This window comes from Lissotriton helveticus, chromosome 4_1 (genome assembly GCF_964261635.1).
Source record: "Lissotriton helveticus chromosome 4_1, aLisHel1.1, whole genome shotgun sequence".
NCBI lineage: Eukaryota > Metazoa > Chordata > Amphibia > Caudata > Salamandridae > Lissotriton > Lissotriton helveticus.
Window position 1 is genome coordinate 821750234 of NC_136063.1, and position 15110 is coordinate 821765343.

The 15110-nt window shown below is 45.5% G+C and overlaps 1 protein-coding gene across 1 annotated transcript in view; it reads left to right on the plus strand.

The window, feature by feature from the left end:
- The window catches only part of EMILIN2 (elastin microfibril interfacer 2), a 278099-nt gene that overhangs the window by 166089 nt on the left and 96900 nt on the right, over positions 1-15110 (plus strand). Inside the window, exon 4 of the mRNA XM_078687463.1 lies at positions 261-2174. Coding sequence (XP_078543589.1) covers positions 261-2174 — 1914 coding nt within the window. The remainder of the gene's footprint in view (positions 1-260; positions 2175-15110) is intronic.

Consider the following 15110-nt stretch of genomic DNA (forward strand, 5'->3'; position numbering starts at 1 on the left):
CGGTAGCCACCGCCAGCCTGGCGGAGGAAATCCGCCCGACATCATAATGGACCCCTAAGTTCTGTTTTTCTTGTGTTTAAAACAAAGGTGCTAGTTAGCATAACAATATTAGTTTTCTTTGGTTTTATGACAGTCTGAGATAGCTGCAGTATTGTAAAATAATACACACTTCCGTCAATATATTTTTGTTGTTTTTATATGTTTTACATATATTTGAAAGACCGCAATTATGATTCATGTCTTTATCACTTGTTTTGCAGAAGAGGAAAGGAAAGGACCACGGGAATCCAATGAGCCTCAAGAAAAAAAGGTGAAGTTTCTGGAGGACGAGTTGTTTCGACTCACACAAACAGTACTAAATCTACAAACGTCACTAGCTGGAGTGAATGAAAACCTCAAGCTCACTGTCCAGGAGGATGTGAGTAAAATATTAGTGCCATGGTTGAACAATCTGCCGAGGACAGAAGGTGCCCTAGGTGGTGAAACAGAAACTATACTTTTCCCTACTCCGAGCGGTAAAGAAAGGGTAGGGGGCTCTGAAGACCTCATTTCCGAACTATCTGGGGTCAAAGAGGATTTGAAGATTAAGGATGAAAAACTAGAGGAGCTGTATGAGAAAGTAATGGGCTATGAGAGGCAGCTAAAAGAACTTCAGGAAGCATCCCAAGTTCATCAAACAACATCGCCTAGTGTGTCAACTCAAGCATACATTGACAACAAATTTGAGGCCCTCAGAGATGAAATGCTTGACGGCATTGAGAGAAAGATGGCAGATCTGAAAAACTCTTGCGAATATAAAATAACAAATGTCCAACAGCAATGTGAAGACTATGAAGCCAGCTGTTTAGGATTGGTGGAACTCATTCAGGAAAAGGAAAAGGGCATAATGAAGGAAGTTAACGAGCTTCGAACTCAGTTTAAAGCATCTTCAAATCAGACACACGTTGCTGATAGCGATGTTGAATTTAATCAGTGGATGAAGACTTTGGATCAAAAGATTGAAAGAGTCTCAGAGGCTCACAGAGTCTTAAATGTCCGAGTTGACAATGAACTGAGGCACATAAGCACTCAGAAATTTGAAGACATCTTTACTGAAAGACTGGACGAGCTTGATGCTAAAATCAATGTGACTGACAAAAATGCTGAAGAGCATTGCTACTACATCGAGGGAAGCCTCAGAGAACATATCGCTAGCGAGGTCGAGACACTGAAATCTCTAATTGATGGAAAACTACAGTCACTTGAAGATAGGTTTGGAGCAACTCTACTAGAGATAGCAAATAGCACGTCTCCTGAGGGAACATATGTTGGGCAAGGACCATTGCCACCCAGTGAAGCCGGATTCACAAATCAGCAGCTGACAATAGAAATGAGCGATCTCAAAGACAAAATCGACGCCATTGAAAGACTTTGTCAGGACAAATGTCAAGCTTTGACCCACAGCAATGAAGACTACCAAAGAGATTTTGAAAGCCTCAATTCTAAACAAACCGTTTTGCTCCTAAAAGCAGCAGACAATTTTGAAATATTGAAAAAGCTAAATGATACGATGTACAAGAAGTTCAAATCTATAGAGGAGAATACATTAGGTATTCAAACTGTGCAGGGAGACTTAGGCCTTCTGCGATTGAACCTGAACAACATTTTCGAAGATGTCAGATTGCTGCAGGATGATCTTGTCAGCTGCAAGGAGCAACTCCTGGATGTCAACTCTACTTGTAAAAGTGTACAACTGGGAATCCTCCAGAAAGTAGAAGACATACAGAAAACTGTTTCAAACCACTCCTTACTCTCGACTACCAATGATCAATGCTGTAACCAACTGAGAAAAAGACTAGAGTTGATGCACAGTGGAGTTAGTCAAGATCTTGGCAAATGTGAGGAAACTACTGAAAGCATTCAGAAAGAGATCTCCGGGGTTGACACCAGAGTTTCCCACGTGGAGAAGGTTTGTGGCAAGCTTGACACAATCTCTGGCAGTTTGCAGAGGATAAAAGAAGGCCTGAACAAACATGTTACCAATTTGTGGACCTGTGTTCATCACATCAATGCAACCATCAGATCCCATTCTACCGACCTTCATGGGCTGAAGAATTCAGCACAAATATTTGAAAGGCAAATCGTCCAAATCACCACTGACCTACAGGATTTCATAAAACATCAACCTGATACACGTAAGTGCATTCTACCTTCATTTAATGACCTTAAAGTGAGAGAAAAAATATTAGCATCTTTCTCACATAGCACTTTTCAACCTCGCTGATCTGCACAGACATTTACAATAAGTCATACTATTACTATTATTGCTACCACTCATTAGGCGCAGTTGGTATTACAACCATCCACCGTGATGTCAGACAACTCCTCGAGCTAATGCCTTTCGCATGTTCACTGCCAAATACCCATGGAAGAGAACGTAGTGTAGGTGTTTTTGAAAACCGAATAGCAAAACCCCTTTCAAAAACTGGGGAAAAATCAGATACATGGAGCATCAAAGGTGGCAAGATGAAAATGAATTCACAATTAGCTGTATCTCCGTGTCTCTTTCTGTCTTTCTTCTTCTGCTGTCACCCTTTCTGCACACTTCCTCAAACTCTCTTTTGCTCTCTCTTGCTTTCTTTTTCACCCTACTTTCATCCTTTCTGTCCTAAATGCCGCAACTGTTGCTCCCGCCTCCTGCAGGGTACAACTTCCTTCATCTTAGCCTCAATTATAACAGCTGCGTAAAGTCAAAGTTTTTGATTTATTCTATTTAATGTCAGTTTAAATTGTTTTAAAAAACTTCTGAACATCAAAACTATTTCATAAACATCAACAAAGTGCATAAGAATATCACAAAAGTAAAAAAAAAGCTTCATAATACATAAAAAACATGTAATGAGGAAACATTTCTCATTTGGAGTAACAATGGGTAGTTGAAAGTTAACTTTTATTTATTTAGGGCAATGCAAACAAAAAGCATATGTTCTAACTTCTGTTTGGTGGACTTGTAGAATCTTGCAAGCCCTAGCACTTTCAAAAGAGGAAGATGATTAAATCCAATCCTCATAAGCGTATTCATTTGCACCAATACTTTGAGAATTCATAGATTTTAACAAAAGGTTCTCTGGTGAAAATATTTTAATATATGTCCACATTTGATCAGAGTTTATATATGGCTCTCAAACAAACAGTTTATTAATTAATTTTTCGGATGCTTTCTAAAGTACCAATACATTGTCCGCCTATATTGAGTTTAACTGAGTATTGCCCCAACAAGACTTTCTCAAAGCAGTTGAAATCCTCACAGGAAAATGCTCACTGCCGTCATTCACACAACGCTCCTAGCTTTCAAGAAATTTATTTAGTCATCAATTACTTGTCTTTCGAAATCACTTTGAATTGAGGAAACAGAATGCTGGGCATGCGGAAAGACTCGTCATTTGATAATATTCGTCAATAATGGCCAATTCATTTTGAATTTCTTGGACACCCCCACCCTTCATATGTCAATTTTTCTGTATCCATATATGTATCCGGTCGACAAAGACATCTCACCTTAAAGGGTCTGGTCTGATAGTTCCATTCTCTCATAATGTCACATTGTGCTACTATGATCCCACTAAACAAAGGGCTAATTTATTTCTTGGCAAGTTTACCTCCCTCTAGAGCACCAGTATAGCAAACTGGGGTATCAACTGGTCAACTGAATCTCTGTTACCAACGCCTCTAGTGCACTTCCCCCACCTCCGTCCAAAAACTCTGTTTCACTCTGCAGGAGCAGATGGTATGTAGGAAGTTACCCTCTTGTGTTTTTGCACCTGAGGCATTCCCCACTAGGGTCGGATTAGCCTATAGGCCGTGTCCACTGGGCTGCTCTCAGAGGTCAGTGTGTGGGCTGTTTTTTTGGCCATCTGTGGCCCTGTTTTGTGGTCTGCTGGGCCAGTTTTTACTGTAGGTTTCCCTGATGTTAAAACAAACATTTCAGCAAGCTCAAATCTATGCAGTCTTCCATCCCTTGCAAAACACTTACACAGCGTGTCTTTACAAGTTCAAAACTGCCCCAATTAGCAAACATGGGCCACTTTTCCCACTATCTAATTCACTAACTTGGGCCAGTTTTATTTTAATGCCCGGGCTTATTTTCTATCCTAGTCCAACCTGTTCTTCATTAGGACACAGGCCCATTTCCTCCCTGGGGTGTAGTTCGGACTTGTCCTAATCTGAGTCTACGAGCACCCCAAGGTCGCCCTCCCATCTGTCTTTAAGCTTCTGCTGGTGTTGTGGTACATGGTTTATGAGAGCTCTGCATGTCTAGGATATAGCACCCTCTAGGAATTCAATTGTAAGGATCCTAGTGCCAGATGTAGGTGAGGGACATTTACCGACTCATAAATACCGAATTTTACCGATTCAGTATTTATGAATCGGTAAATATGAAGGTGGGAGATGTAGGTATTTTTTAAAATAGAAATACCGAATCGGTAACATTGGGTATTTACCGATTCGGTAAATACCGAATCGGTATTTCCTATTGATTCCTATGGGCTGTGAAGCCCATAGGAATCAATGGGAAATACCGATTCGGTATTTACCGAATCGGTAAATACTGAGGGCCCGATGTAGGTAAAATAGATTTACCGATTTTTAATTACCGAATCATACCGATTCGGTAATTAAAAATCGGTAAATCTAAGGGGTTGAGATGTAGGAACATCCAGATGTTCCTGCTACCGAATCGGTAAGAATCTGTATTTACCGATTCGGTAAATACCGACCGGTAATGGCCCATTCATTCCTATGGGCTTTGAAGCCCATAGGAATGAATGGGGCATTACCGGTCGGTATTTACCGAATCGGTAAATACAGATTTTGACAAGGGTGCAGGGGGTGTCACTTTGACACCCTCTAGCACCCCCAAAAAAGATTCGGGGGCCATGTGGCAGGCATACCTGCCCTAAGGGCAGGTCTGCCTGTCATATGGCACAGGTGTGCATGCACACATGTGCATGCACACCTGAATCGGTATTTTACCATCAAATATATTTGATGGTAAAATACAGAATCGGTAAGGGTTGTGGGACTCAGAAGAGTCCCACCTACATATCAAAAATACCGAATAGGAATAAATACCGATTCGGTATTTTACAGATTCGGTAAATTTACCGATCGGTAAATTTACCGAATCTGTAAAATTCTGGGCCCTACATACCAAATCTGATTTTCCGGTCGGTAACGGCCGAAAATACCGATTTTTGGCCCTTACCGACCGACCTACATCTGGCCCTGAATGTTGCAAGGGTGCAGGGGGTGTCACTTTGACACCCTTTAGCACCCGAAGTAAAGGCATGTGTGACATGTGGCACACATACATGCCCTTAGGGCATGTCTGTGTGTCACATTGCACAGTGTGCATGCACAGATGTCCATGCACACCTGGATTCGGTATTTTACCACACAATAGGATTGTGTGGTAAAACACTGACTCTTAAGGGCCTGTGACACTCTCAGGAGTGTCACCTACATTTGGATTTACCGAATCGGTAAAATTATCGATTCGGTATTTTACAGAATCGGTAAATTTACCGATTCTGTAAAATAATGGCCCCTACATGCCAATTCCTAAATACAGGTCGGTAACGGCCGAAATCGGCCGTTACCGACCGGTATTTGGGCTCCTACATCTGGCCCCTAGACTCTAACAAAGATGCTCCCGGCACATCCCATGATTCTGTCCCGCTGGTTGTCTAAATTGCTGGTATTTGAAGTGTTATGTTGGTTGTAGTTTAAACTTCTCTACTAATTGATTGTAATCCTTAATACCCTCTAGCTCCAGGAGAATAGGACACTTTACCCCGCACGCTTTTACAACGCGTGCCATTACCCCACATTTTTTACTCTGCAAAATCTTTTACAAAGCAGGGCTTTACAACGCAATTCATTACAACGCATTCCCCATTACAACGCAATTTACTATTCTAACTCCACCGGGGTGTAACTTTGGGGAATGTGTTGTAATGGTTTGCCGTGTAAAGCCCTGCGTTGTAAAAGAGTTTACGGAGTAAAAATGCAGAGAAATGGCATGTGTTGTAACGCATGCGTTGTAAAGGATGTTTACCGCTCCAGGATGTTGCCTAACATAGATATACCAATTAGGCTGGTCCTATTCCCCAAAGCCTGTCACCTTATGACTTCACCCATTAACTCTCCCACCCATAATGGTGGGAGACTCATGGTCTCCTTTCCCCTCTTTCCCAGCGCTGCCTTGGCCATTATCTATGTTTTATTCACTACTCTAGTAGCCTACAGTTGAGATCCAATTTGCCCTCCATGATGTATATACAGTGTGAATTGGTTTTACCTTTCATAGCTACTCTCTCTCGTTGAATCACTTGTTCTGCACAGGTCGCAAATGTCAACTCATTGATTGGCAACATCTGGAAGGTCCAGCAGTGTGTATACATATATATATTATATATATATATTACCTACTAGCGGTCGCCAGTAGGTAGTTATAGTTAGGGCCTCATTTCTATTCAAAAAACATTTATTCTTTTGCCAATATGTTTGGCGGCGTTTGAAAATTCTTCGCAAAATTAACAAAACAAATGGTTCGCTCAGGTCAACTCCTGTCTTGAAAGTTTCGGGGTGATTCTTCGAGCGGGGGGCGAGAATAGGGGGTCCCAAAAAACGTTTTCTCCATGTTCATTTCCATAGGAAACTAGACAAAGCTACAGCCCGAACTGCTGAATGGAATTACACCAAATTTGGCAAAAAGGTAGGCCTTGGTTCAGAAAGCATTCTTTTTTTAATGGTGTAAGTCCGTTCAGTAGTCTCTGAGAAATTAAAAAAATAAAAATATCGATATCTGGCCGAGGAGGATTCGCGAACCCTCCTGAGCACAAGCTTCATTTTGATTGGTTGTCAACACTCCAAACCAAAAAATGATGGCAGCCATCTTGTGACTCTGTAAAACCGAGTCACGTGAAAACAGTACAGAAAAGATAAATAACTAGAAAAGAGGGCAGGGTAAAAACACCCTGACCCATAGGTCTGCTCAGGGGGTCACACAGGGACCCCCTGGCCTAAAAAAGCATTTAAAAAAAAAGAAAAATCGGCAGAATTAATGCAGGGTGCACGAATTCCACCAGAAAAAAAAAAACGAAGCGCGGTCTCCCACGCTTTGTTTTAATTAGCCCCTGGGTGGGCCAAGTCCCGGGGCAATCAAAAAAATATAATGCAGGGGACCACAGGGCCCCACAGCCCCGGGGACCGCCATGTTCCCGGGGCCATGCTGATTACATGGTGGGGGGCATGCAGCGCCCCTGCAGCCCTGGGGACTGCCACCTCCTCAGGGATATTTTCTAATATAATATGAGTGGGGGCTCATGCCTCCCCCCATGCAGCCCTGGGGGACGTCAATTCCCAGGGGCTTTAATAATTACACGCAGGGCGTGCAGCCGCCTGGGGCCTGCCACCTCCCTAAGGGGCATGAGCCCCCTCACATGGCCCCGGAGACCACCACCTCCCTGGGGTATCCATACATTAAGTTCGGGGGTCCATTGCGGGCCCCAGGGACCCCCACCTCTCCAGGGCTTTTTACATGTTGGGAGGGGATCCGCTCGGCCCCCCTCCTGGAGCCCTCCTTGGCCCTAGGAACCGCCACCGCCCAACAATGTCCCGGGGTGCCCACCCCTGGGACATTGCAGTTTGCAGTCATGCAACTCTTTTTGTCCAAAAGTAATCTGGTTTGCTTTGTGGAAGCGAGAGCAGGTTTCCTGATCTCTCTTCCACTAAGTAAAGCAGATGTTTGCTATGTCAGTAGCTCCCCTTGTCCAAAAGCAATGCCGGCTCCCGCAGGAGGGGGCGAGTTGGCTGGGACCGCAGGGGCATAGGGGCTCCCCCCGCGGTCCCCAACAAAGAGGCCGGGCCCAAGGGGATGGGGTCCCCGGGGCCAAAAGTGGCCCAGGAAAAGGGGGCCACTCGGCCCCCTTCCCTTTTTTATTAACATTTTTTTTTTTAAATAAGGGCTGGCCCTGGGGAATGGGGTGCCTGGGGCCAGAAGTGGCCCAGGGAAGGGGGGCCATGCAGCCCCCTACCCTAAAAAAAAAAAAAAAAAAAAGAGGCAAGGCCCCACACGGCACCCCTTCCATGAAAAACAAACTATTAAAAAAAACGAGGCAATGCACTGGGGCCAATAATGGCCTCAGGAGGGGGGCCGCGCGGACCCCCTCCTTAAAAATAAGTTTTTTAAAAATAATTAAATATGTGGCCATGCCCAGGGGGATGGGGTCTCCGGGGACGAAATTGGCCATGGGAGGGGGGCCGCACAGCCCCCTTCCTGTTTCTTTAAAAAAAAACAAAGAAATGCTCAAGCTTTGGGGGATGGGGTCCCCATGGCCCAAAAATAATTAAGGGGAGGGGGGGCACACAGCCCCCCTTCCAAAAACCAAAGTAAAAAAGGCTGGCATCTCCCTGGAGGCCCTACTCCCTCCCTGCACCACTGTGCAAATGCGCTTCCTGGCGCGTTCTGGATTGGGGATTCAACCCCTGTGAATACTAAAGGTCCTTAGGGGCCAACTAGCCCACCAGGTACCTCCAGTAAGCCCCACACAGTGGGATTGCTGAGCGGTGGTCTGAGGCCACGCCGCTTTTTACTACACTATGCAAACACACCTCTTGGCGCACTGCTGGTAGGGCGAAGAGGTTCCTTTGTGTCCTGAGGCCTTCAGGACTAAAGTGGCTTCCAAGCAGCAGTGCGCCAGGAGCTGCATTTGCAGAGTGGTGTTAAAAGGGGGCATGGCCTTGGACCACCGCTCAGCAATCCTGCTGTGTGGGGCTTACTAGAGATAACAGGAGGGCTAGTTGGCCCCAAGGGACCCTCAGGAGGTAAGGGGACTTCATCCCCCAGCCAAGAGCGCGCCAGAAGGCGCATTTGCAGAGTGGTGGTCAAAGGGGGCGTGGCCTTCTGTGAGAACTTAGCAATCCTGCTGTGTGGGACTTACTGAAGGTAATAAGGAGTAGTTGGCTGCCAAGAATGTCCTTGGGTGCCAACTACCCCTCCTGTTACCTCCAGTAAGTCCCATACAGTGAGATTGCTAAGAAGTCTTTGGAGGCCATGCCCCCCTTTCTCCACCAATCTGCAAATGCACCCCCTGGCACACTACTGATTGGAGGATGAAGTCCACTTTACTCCTGAGGGACTTTGAGGGCCAAGAAGCCTTCCTTGTACTTGCTGTATGTCCTACTCAGTGGAATTCCTGAGTGCTGGTTGAAGGCCCAGCCCCCTTTTTCCACCACTGTGTAAATGCGACTACTAGTTAAAGAAGCATTTGCATTTGCGAAAGTTACGGCTATTGGCATTGTAAATGCTAAAGTTTTTTACTAATTTTTTTTGGAGTGTAGTGGATGTACGGTGTATGTAGTGAAATTATGCGGTATGTTGTGCAGTGAAATTATGTGGATAGAAAGTATGTGGTATTTAGTGTATAGGAATTATGTAGAGTTAGATTATGTGTAATGGAGAGTAATTATGTGGTATGGTAGTCTGTGTTGTGGAGTGGTAACCTCAGGTTTAGTCTTCTTCGTTTCCATAGAAGCTAAACTATAAACTCAATGAGGCAAAAAAAAAAGAAGGAACCTCTGAGGAGTACTTAGGGACCTAGTCAGAGGTATGAGCAGGGCCACTGGAATTATGCGACTGTTTGGCTGCACCGACTTTTGCACAGTTATACATTATCCGCATTTACGACATAATCCCTCATCTGCTGCATAATCTGCAGATTTGAACAACAAAAAAACTTGTTTCTAGCTCAAATGGCTCATACGTTACCAAGAATGCAGTGACAAGTGTTACAGCGTGGTGGAAGGCCCTTTACAAACCTAGAATAGTCTCCTGTTACTTATTGCTAAATGTGGGCATTAAATTGGTACTAATGGTGTGCAAACCACTCTTGCTTCTTTCTGTGCCAGTCTTGCCTCTTTCTGTATTTCTGTTGCTTCTTTCTGCACCTTTCTTTTGTCTGCACTTCGTTTGCCTCTTTCTGCTCATCTCTTCTACTTTCTGCATTTCTCTTGCCTTGTTGTGCACCTCTCTTGCTTCTTTCTGCACCTCAATTGCTTCTTTTTGTACCCCTCTTATCTCTTTCTGTACCCTTCTTCCTTCTTTCTGTACCTCTTGTGCCTCTTTTTGTACCCTTGTTCCCTCTTTTTGTACATCTCCTTCCTGTTTCTGCACCTCTCTTGCCTCTTTCTGCACTTCTGTTGTGTCTTTCTGCATCTCTGTTGATTCTTTCTGCACTTCTTTTGCCCCTTTCTGTACCCTTCTTGCCTCTTTCTGCACCTCTGTTGCTTCTTTCTACACTTCTCTTGCTTCTTTCTGCACCTCCGTTGCATCTTTCGGCACCCCTCTTGCCTTTTTCTGTACCCTTCTTCCCTCTTTGTGCAACTCTCTTGCCTCTTTCTACACCTCTCTTCCCTCTTTCTGCACCCCCCTTGCCTCATTGTGCACCCTGTTCCTTCTTTCTGTACTTCTTTTGCCTTTTTCTGCAACCCTCTTGCCTCTCTCTGCACTTCTGTTGGTTTGTTTGCACTGCTCTGGCTTCTTTCTGCACCTCGCTTGCAAATTTCTGCACCCCTCTTGCGTCTTTTTGCACCTCTCTTCCCACTTTCTGCACCTCTCTTCCCTCTGTCTACACCCCTTTTCCCTATTTCTGCACCTCTTTTGCCTGGTTCTGCAACTTTCTTGCCTCTTTCTGTAGTTCTCTTGCCTCCTTCTGCACCTCGGTTGCTTCTTTGTGCATCCATCTTCCCTTTTTGCATCCCTCTTGCCTCTTTCTGCACTTCTCTTGCCATTTTTGCACCTCTCCTGACTTTTTCTATACCTCACTTGCCTCTTTCTGCGATTCTATTGCCTCTTTTTGTACTTCTCTTGCTTGTTTCTGTACCTCTCTTGCATCTTTTTGCACCTCTTTTGCCTCTTTCAGCACCTCAATTGCCTCTTTCTGCCCCCTCTTCCCTCTTTGTGCAACTCTCTTACCTCTTTCTACACCTCTCTCCCCTCTTTCTGCACCACTCTTGCCTCTTTCTGTACCTCTGTTGCTTTTTTTGCAGTTCTCTCCCTTCTGTTTGCACCTCTCCTACCTCTTTCTGTACCCCTCCTACCTCTTTCTGAACCCCTCGTGCCTTTTTGTGCACCTCTCCTACCCCTTTCTGCACCCCTCTAGCCTCTTTGTGCACATCTGTTGGTTCTTTCTGCACTGATCTTGGTTCTTTCTGCACCTCTTTTGCAAATGTCTGCATCCCTCTTGCCTATTTCTGCACCCCTCTTCCCTCTTTGTCCACCTCTCTTGCTTCTTTCTGCACTTCTCTTGCTTCTTTCTGCACTGTTCTTACTGCTTATTGTACCTCGCTTGCAAATTTCTGTATCCCTCTTGCCTCTTTTTGCACCCCTGTTCCCTCTTTCTGCCTTTTCTTTTGACAAATATCTTTTTATTGGTTTTAAAGATATCAAGATACACAAAAATGCAAAAAGAACTTGTAGGGGAAGGAAACCCCAATGGAAGTCAACAACCAATCAGTATAGTTTGCAAATTGTTACGTATACAATTTGTGAACTAGGAATCAGCAGTTGAAGAATAGCTTTAGCAGTCAACTGTTGCCTCCCCCCAGCCCCCCCCAAAACATAAGAACATGATAACTGAAACAAAGGTGTCATGGTCAACAAAAAAGTGAAATATCACATACCATTGCTATAAAAGGTCACTATCTAGGGAGTGGGGAACCCCACCATCCTAGAATTACTTACGACAACTCAAGGGTGTTGGAGACAGTGTTAGATGTGAAAGAGATGGAGAGCTTGTATCCTCGGACCTCATGCCAACAGGGGCAGTCCCTCGGGTAAGTACTCTACCAGGGGGGCCCACACATAATCAAATCCCTTGCGGGCATCTTCTACAATGTCTGCAATTCTCTCCAACGCCAATGCCCGCCACAGTCTGGCATGCCATTGCATGAGGGAAGGGGTATCTGGCCTCTTCCAAGCGGCGGCCACGGCCATCTTGGCCGCCCGGAGGCAGCGCCACATTATCGAGTGGTCTCCTTGGCACTTCAGCTTGGTATCTCGGACCCCCAGGAGTATGTGTGTTAACATATCAGGAATCGGATACCCCAAGATCTGTTTGATTTCAGCTAGAACTTCTATCCAAAAGGACTTGATGTGAGGGCAGTCCCACCAGATGTCCCAAAAGTCACCCAGCTGCCCGCAACCTCTCCAGCACCTGTCGGAGGCGTTAGGGAAGATAGTCTTTGAGGGTGTAGGTACCAGTCGTACAAAATTTTGTAGAAACATAGGGACATATTATCAAGGTCCGGTGTTAAAATTATCGCCGTTTTATCGGCAGGAAACTGACGATAAAACGGCGATAATGGACTTGATAATACGCCCTTGTTAATTCCCATAGAAGCCCATGTTCTGATGTTAACATGGGCTTCTATGGGAATTAACAAGGGCGTATTATCAAGCCCATTATCGCCGTTTTATCGGCAGGTTTCCTACTGATAAAACAGCTATAATTTTAACACCGGTCTTTGATAATATGCCCCATAGAGCTGTTAAACTTGGGAATATCCTTATTTAGTGAGGCCCATTGTTTCTTCTGTAGTGGAGAGTCTAAGTGTGTATCCCAAAACCTTTGGTGTCTCAGGGTGTGCGTAGAGCACTGTGTCTGCAGAAGGGAGTAGAGAAAGGAGATGGTTCCCCTCGAGGAGGCCCCAGACTGGGCACATTTCTCGATGGTAAGTACCTCCCTGGTAGCAGGCCGCCATACCTGTGGTTGCAGAGCCGAGTGTTTAAGTTGTAGATAGTGGAATTCCTCGGTAGGTTGTAACTGAAAAGCCCTAGAGCACTCCTGGAAGGAAAGCAGTGTCCCACCCTCGAACAGATGAGAAAGCATAAGGCAACCTCCCTCTCGCCAAGCATCAAAGGGGCCCTCCTGAATTGCTGGGGGAAACTCAGGATTAAAATGTATGGGCGTGTTCGGGGAAGGAAAGGTGGTGAGGGGGGTGTTCCTGTTCCAAACATCACATACCCTAGGGTGATCGCTGTGGGTGTGCTGATGTAGGCTTTGCGTGGCCTATGCCATTTGTGCTTCCACAGGAGGGCCCAGATCGTTCGCCCTGTAATGTGTCTATCCATGTGGAACCAGGCTTTTTCCAATTCTCAGAGGGACCATTCCGTGATCAGCCTCAGTTGGGCTGCTCTATAGTATCCAGAAAGTCAGGTAAGGCCAGCCCACCCTCTTCCCCTGCCGCGTCAGCATTTTGTTGGAGAGTCTTGCCCTCCGGCCCTGCCAGATGAACTTGGTGACCATCATTTTTAATTCAGAGAATAGCGTCCTGTCCACTGGGATCGGAAGGCCCTGAAAAAGATATAGTAATTGCTGGAGAACATTCATTTTTATAGCGTTTATCCGTCCCATCCATGAGAGGTAGGCAGTCCACCATCTGGCAAAGTCCGCTTTAAGTTGGCGCAACAGTGGGGGAAAGTTCGCCCTATAGAGGTGCTCCAGTTGGGGGGTGAGTTTTATGCCCAGGTAGGTGATGTCTTTGTGGCCACTACGGAATGGGGTTACGCCCTCAATAGCCCGCATGGTTTTTCTGCCTTTTCTTGCCTGCTTCTGCACTTTTCTTGCCTCTTTATGCACTTATGTTACTTCTTTCTGCACTTCTCTAGCCTCTTTCTGAACCACACTTGTCTCTTTTAGCCCCTCTGTTGCTTCTTTCTGCACTTTTCTTGCTTCTTTCTGCACCCCTCTTGCCTCTTTCTGTACCCCTCTTGCCTCTGTGCACCTCTCCTGCCTCATTCTGCACCTCTCCTGCCTTTTTCTGCAGTTCTCATGCCTCTTTCTGTACATCTTTTGCTCTGTTCTGCACTTCATTTGCCACTTTCTGCACCTCTGTTGGTTCTTTCTGCACTGCTCTTGTTCTTTCTGCACCTCTGTTCCAAATTTCGGCATCCTCTTACCTCTTTCTGCACCCCTCTTCACTCTTTCTGCACCTCTCTTGCCTCAGCCTGCCCACCTGTTCCCTCTTTCTGCATTCCTTTTGCCTGCTTTTCCAACTCTCTTGCTCTTTCTGCAGTTCTCTTGCTTCCTTCTGCACCTCACGTGCCTCTTTCTGCACCTCTGTTGGTTCTTTTGTACTGCTCTTGTTTCTTTCTACACCTCTCTTGTAAATTTCTGCACTCCTCTTGCCTCTTTCTGCACCCCTCTACACTCTTTCTTCACCTCTCTTGCCTCAGCCTCCCCACCTGTTCCCTCTTTCTGCATCCCTTTTGCCTGTTTTTGCAACTCTCTTGCCTCTTTCTACAGTTCTCTTGCCTCCTTCTGCACCGTACTTGCCTCTTTCTGCACCTCTGTTGGTTCTTTTGCACTGCTCTTGTTTCTTTCTACACATCTCTTGTAAATTTCTGCACCCCTCTTGCCTTGTTCTGCACCCCTCTTGCCTCTTTCTGCATCTCTCTTGCCTCTGTATACACCTCTGTTCCCGCTTTCTGTACCTCTTGTGCCTCTTTCTGCAGTTCTCTTGCATCCTTCTCCACCTCTTTTGCTTCTTTCTGTACTTCTCTTGCCTCTTTCTGCACCCCTGTTGCTTCATTGTGCACTTCTCATGTTTTTTCTGCACCCCTCTTGCCTCTTTCTAAACCCCTGTTGTCTCTTTCTGCACTCGTCTTCTCTCTTTCTGTACCTCTCTTGGCTCTTTCTGCACCTCTCTTGCCTCTTTCTGCAACTCACTTGCTTCTTTCTGCTCCCCTCTTGCCTGTTTCTTCACCCCTCTTCCCTCTTTGTGCAACTCTCTTGCCTCTTTCTACACCTCTCTTCCCTCTTTTTGCACCACTCTTGCCTCTTTCTGTACCTCTGTTGCTTCTTTCTGCACTTCTCTTGCCTCTTTCTGCACCCTTTGTGCCTCTTTCAGCACCTCTGTTGCTTCTTTCTGCAATTCTCTTCCTTCATTCTTCACTCTTTCTGTACCTCTCTTGCCTCTTTGTGCACCTCTCCTACCCCTTTCTGCACCCCTCTTGCCTCTTTTTGCACCTTTGTTGGTTCTTTCTGCATTTCTCTTGCTTCTTTCTG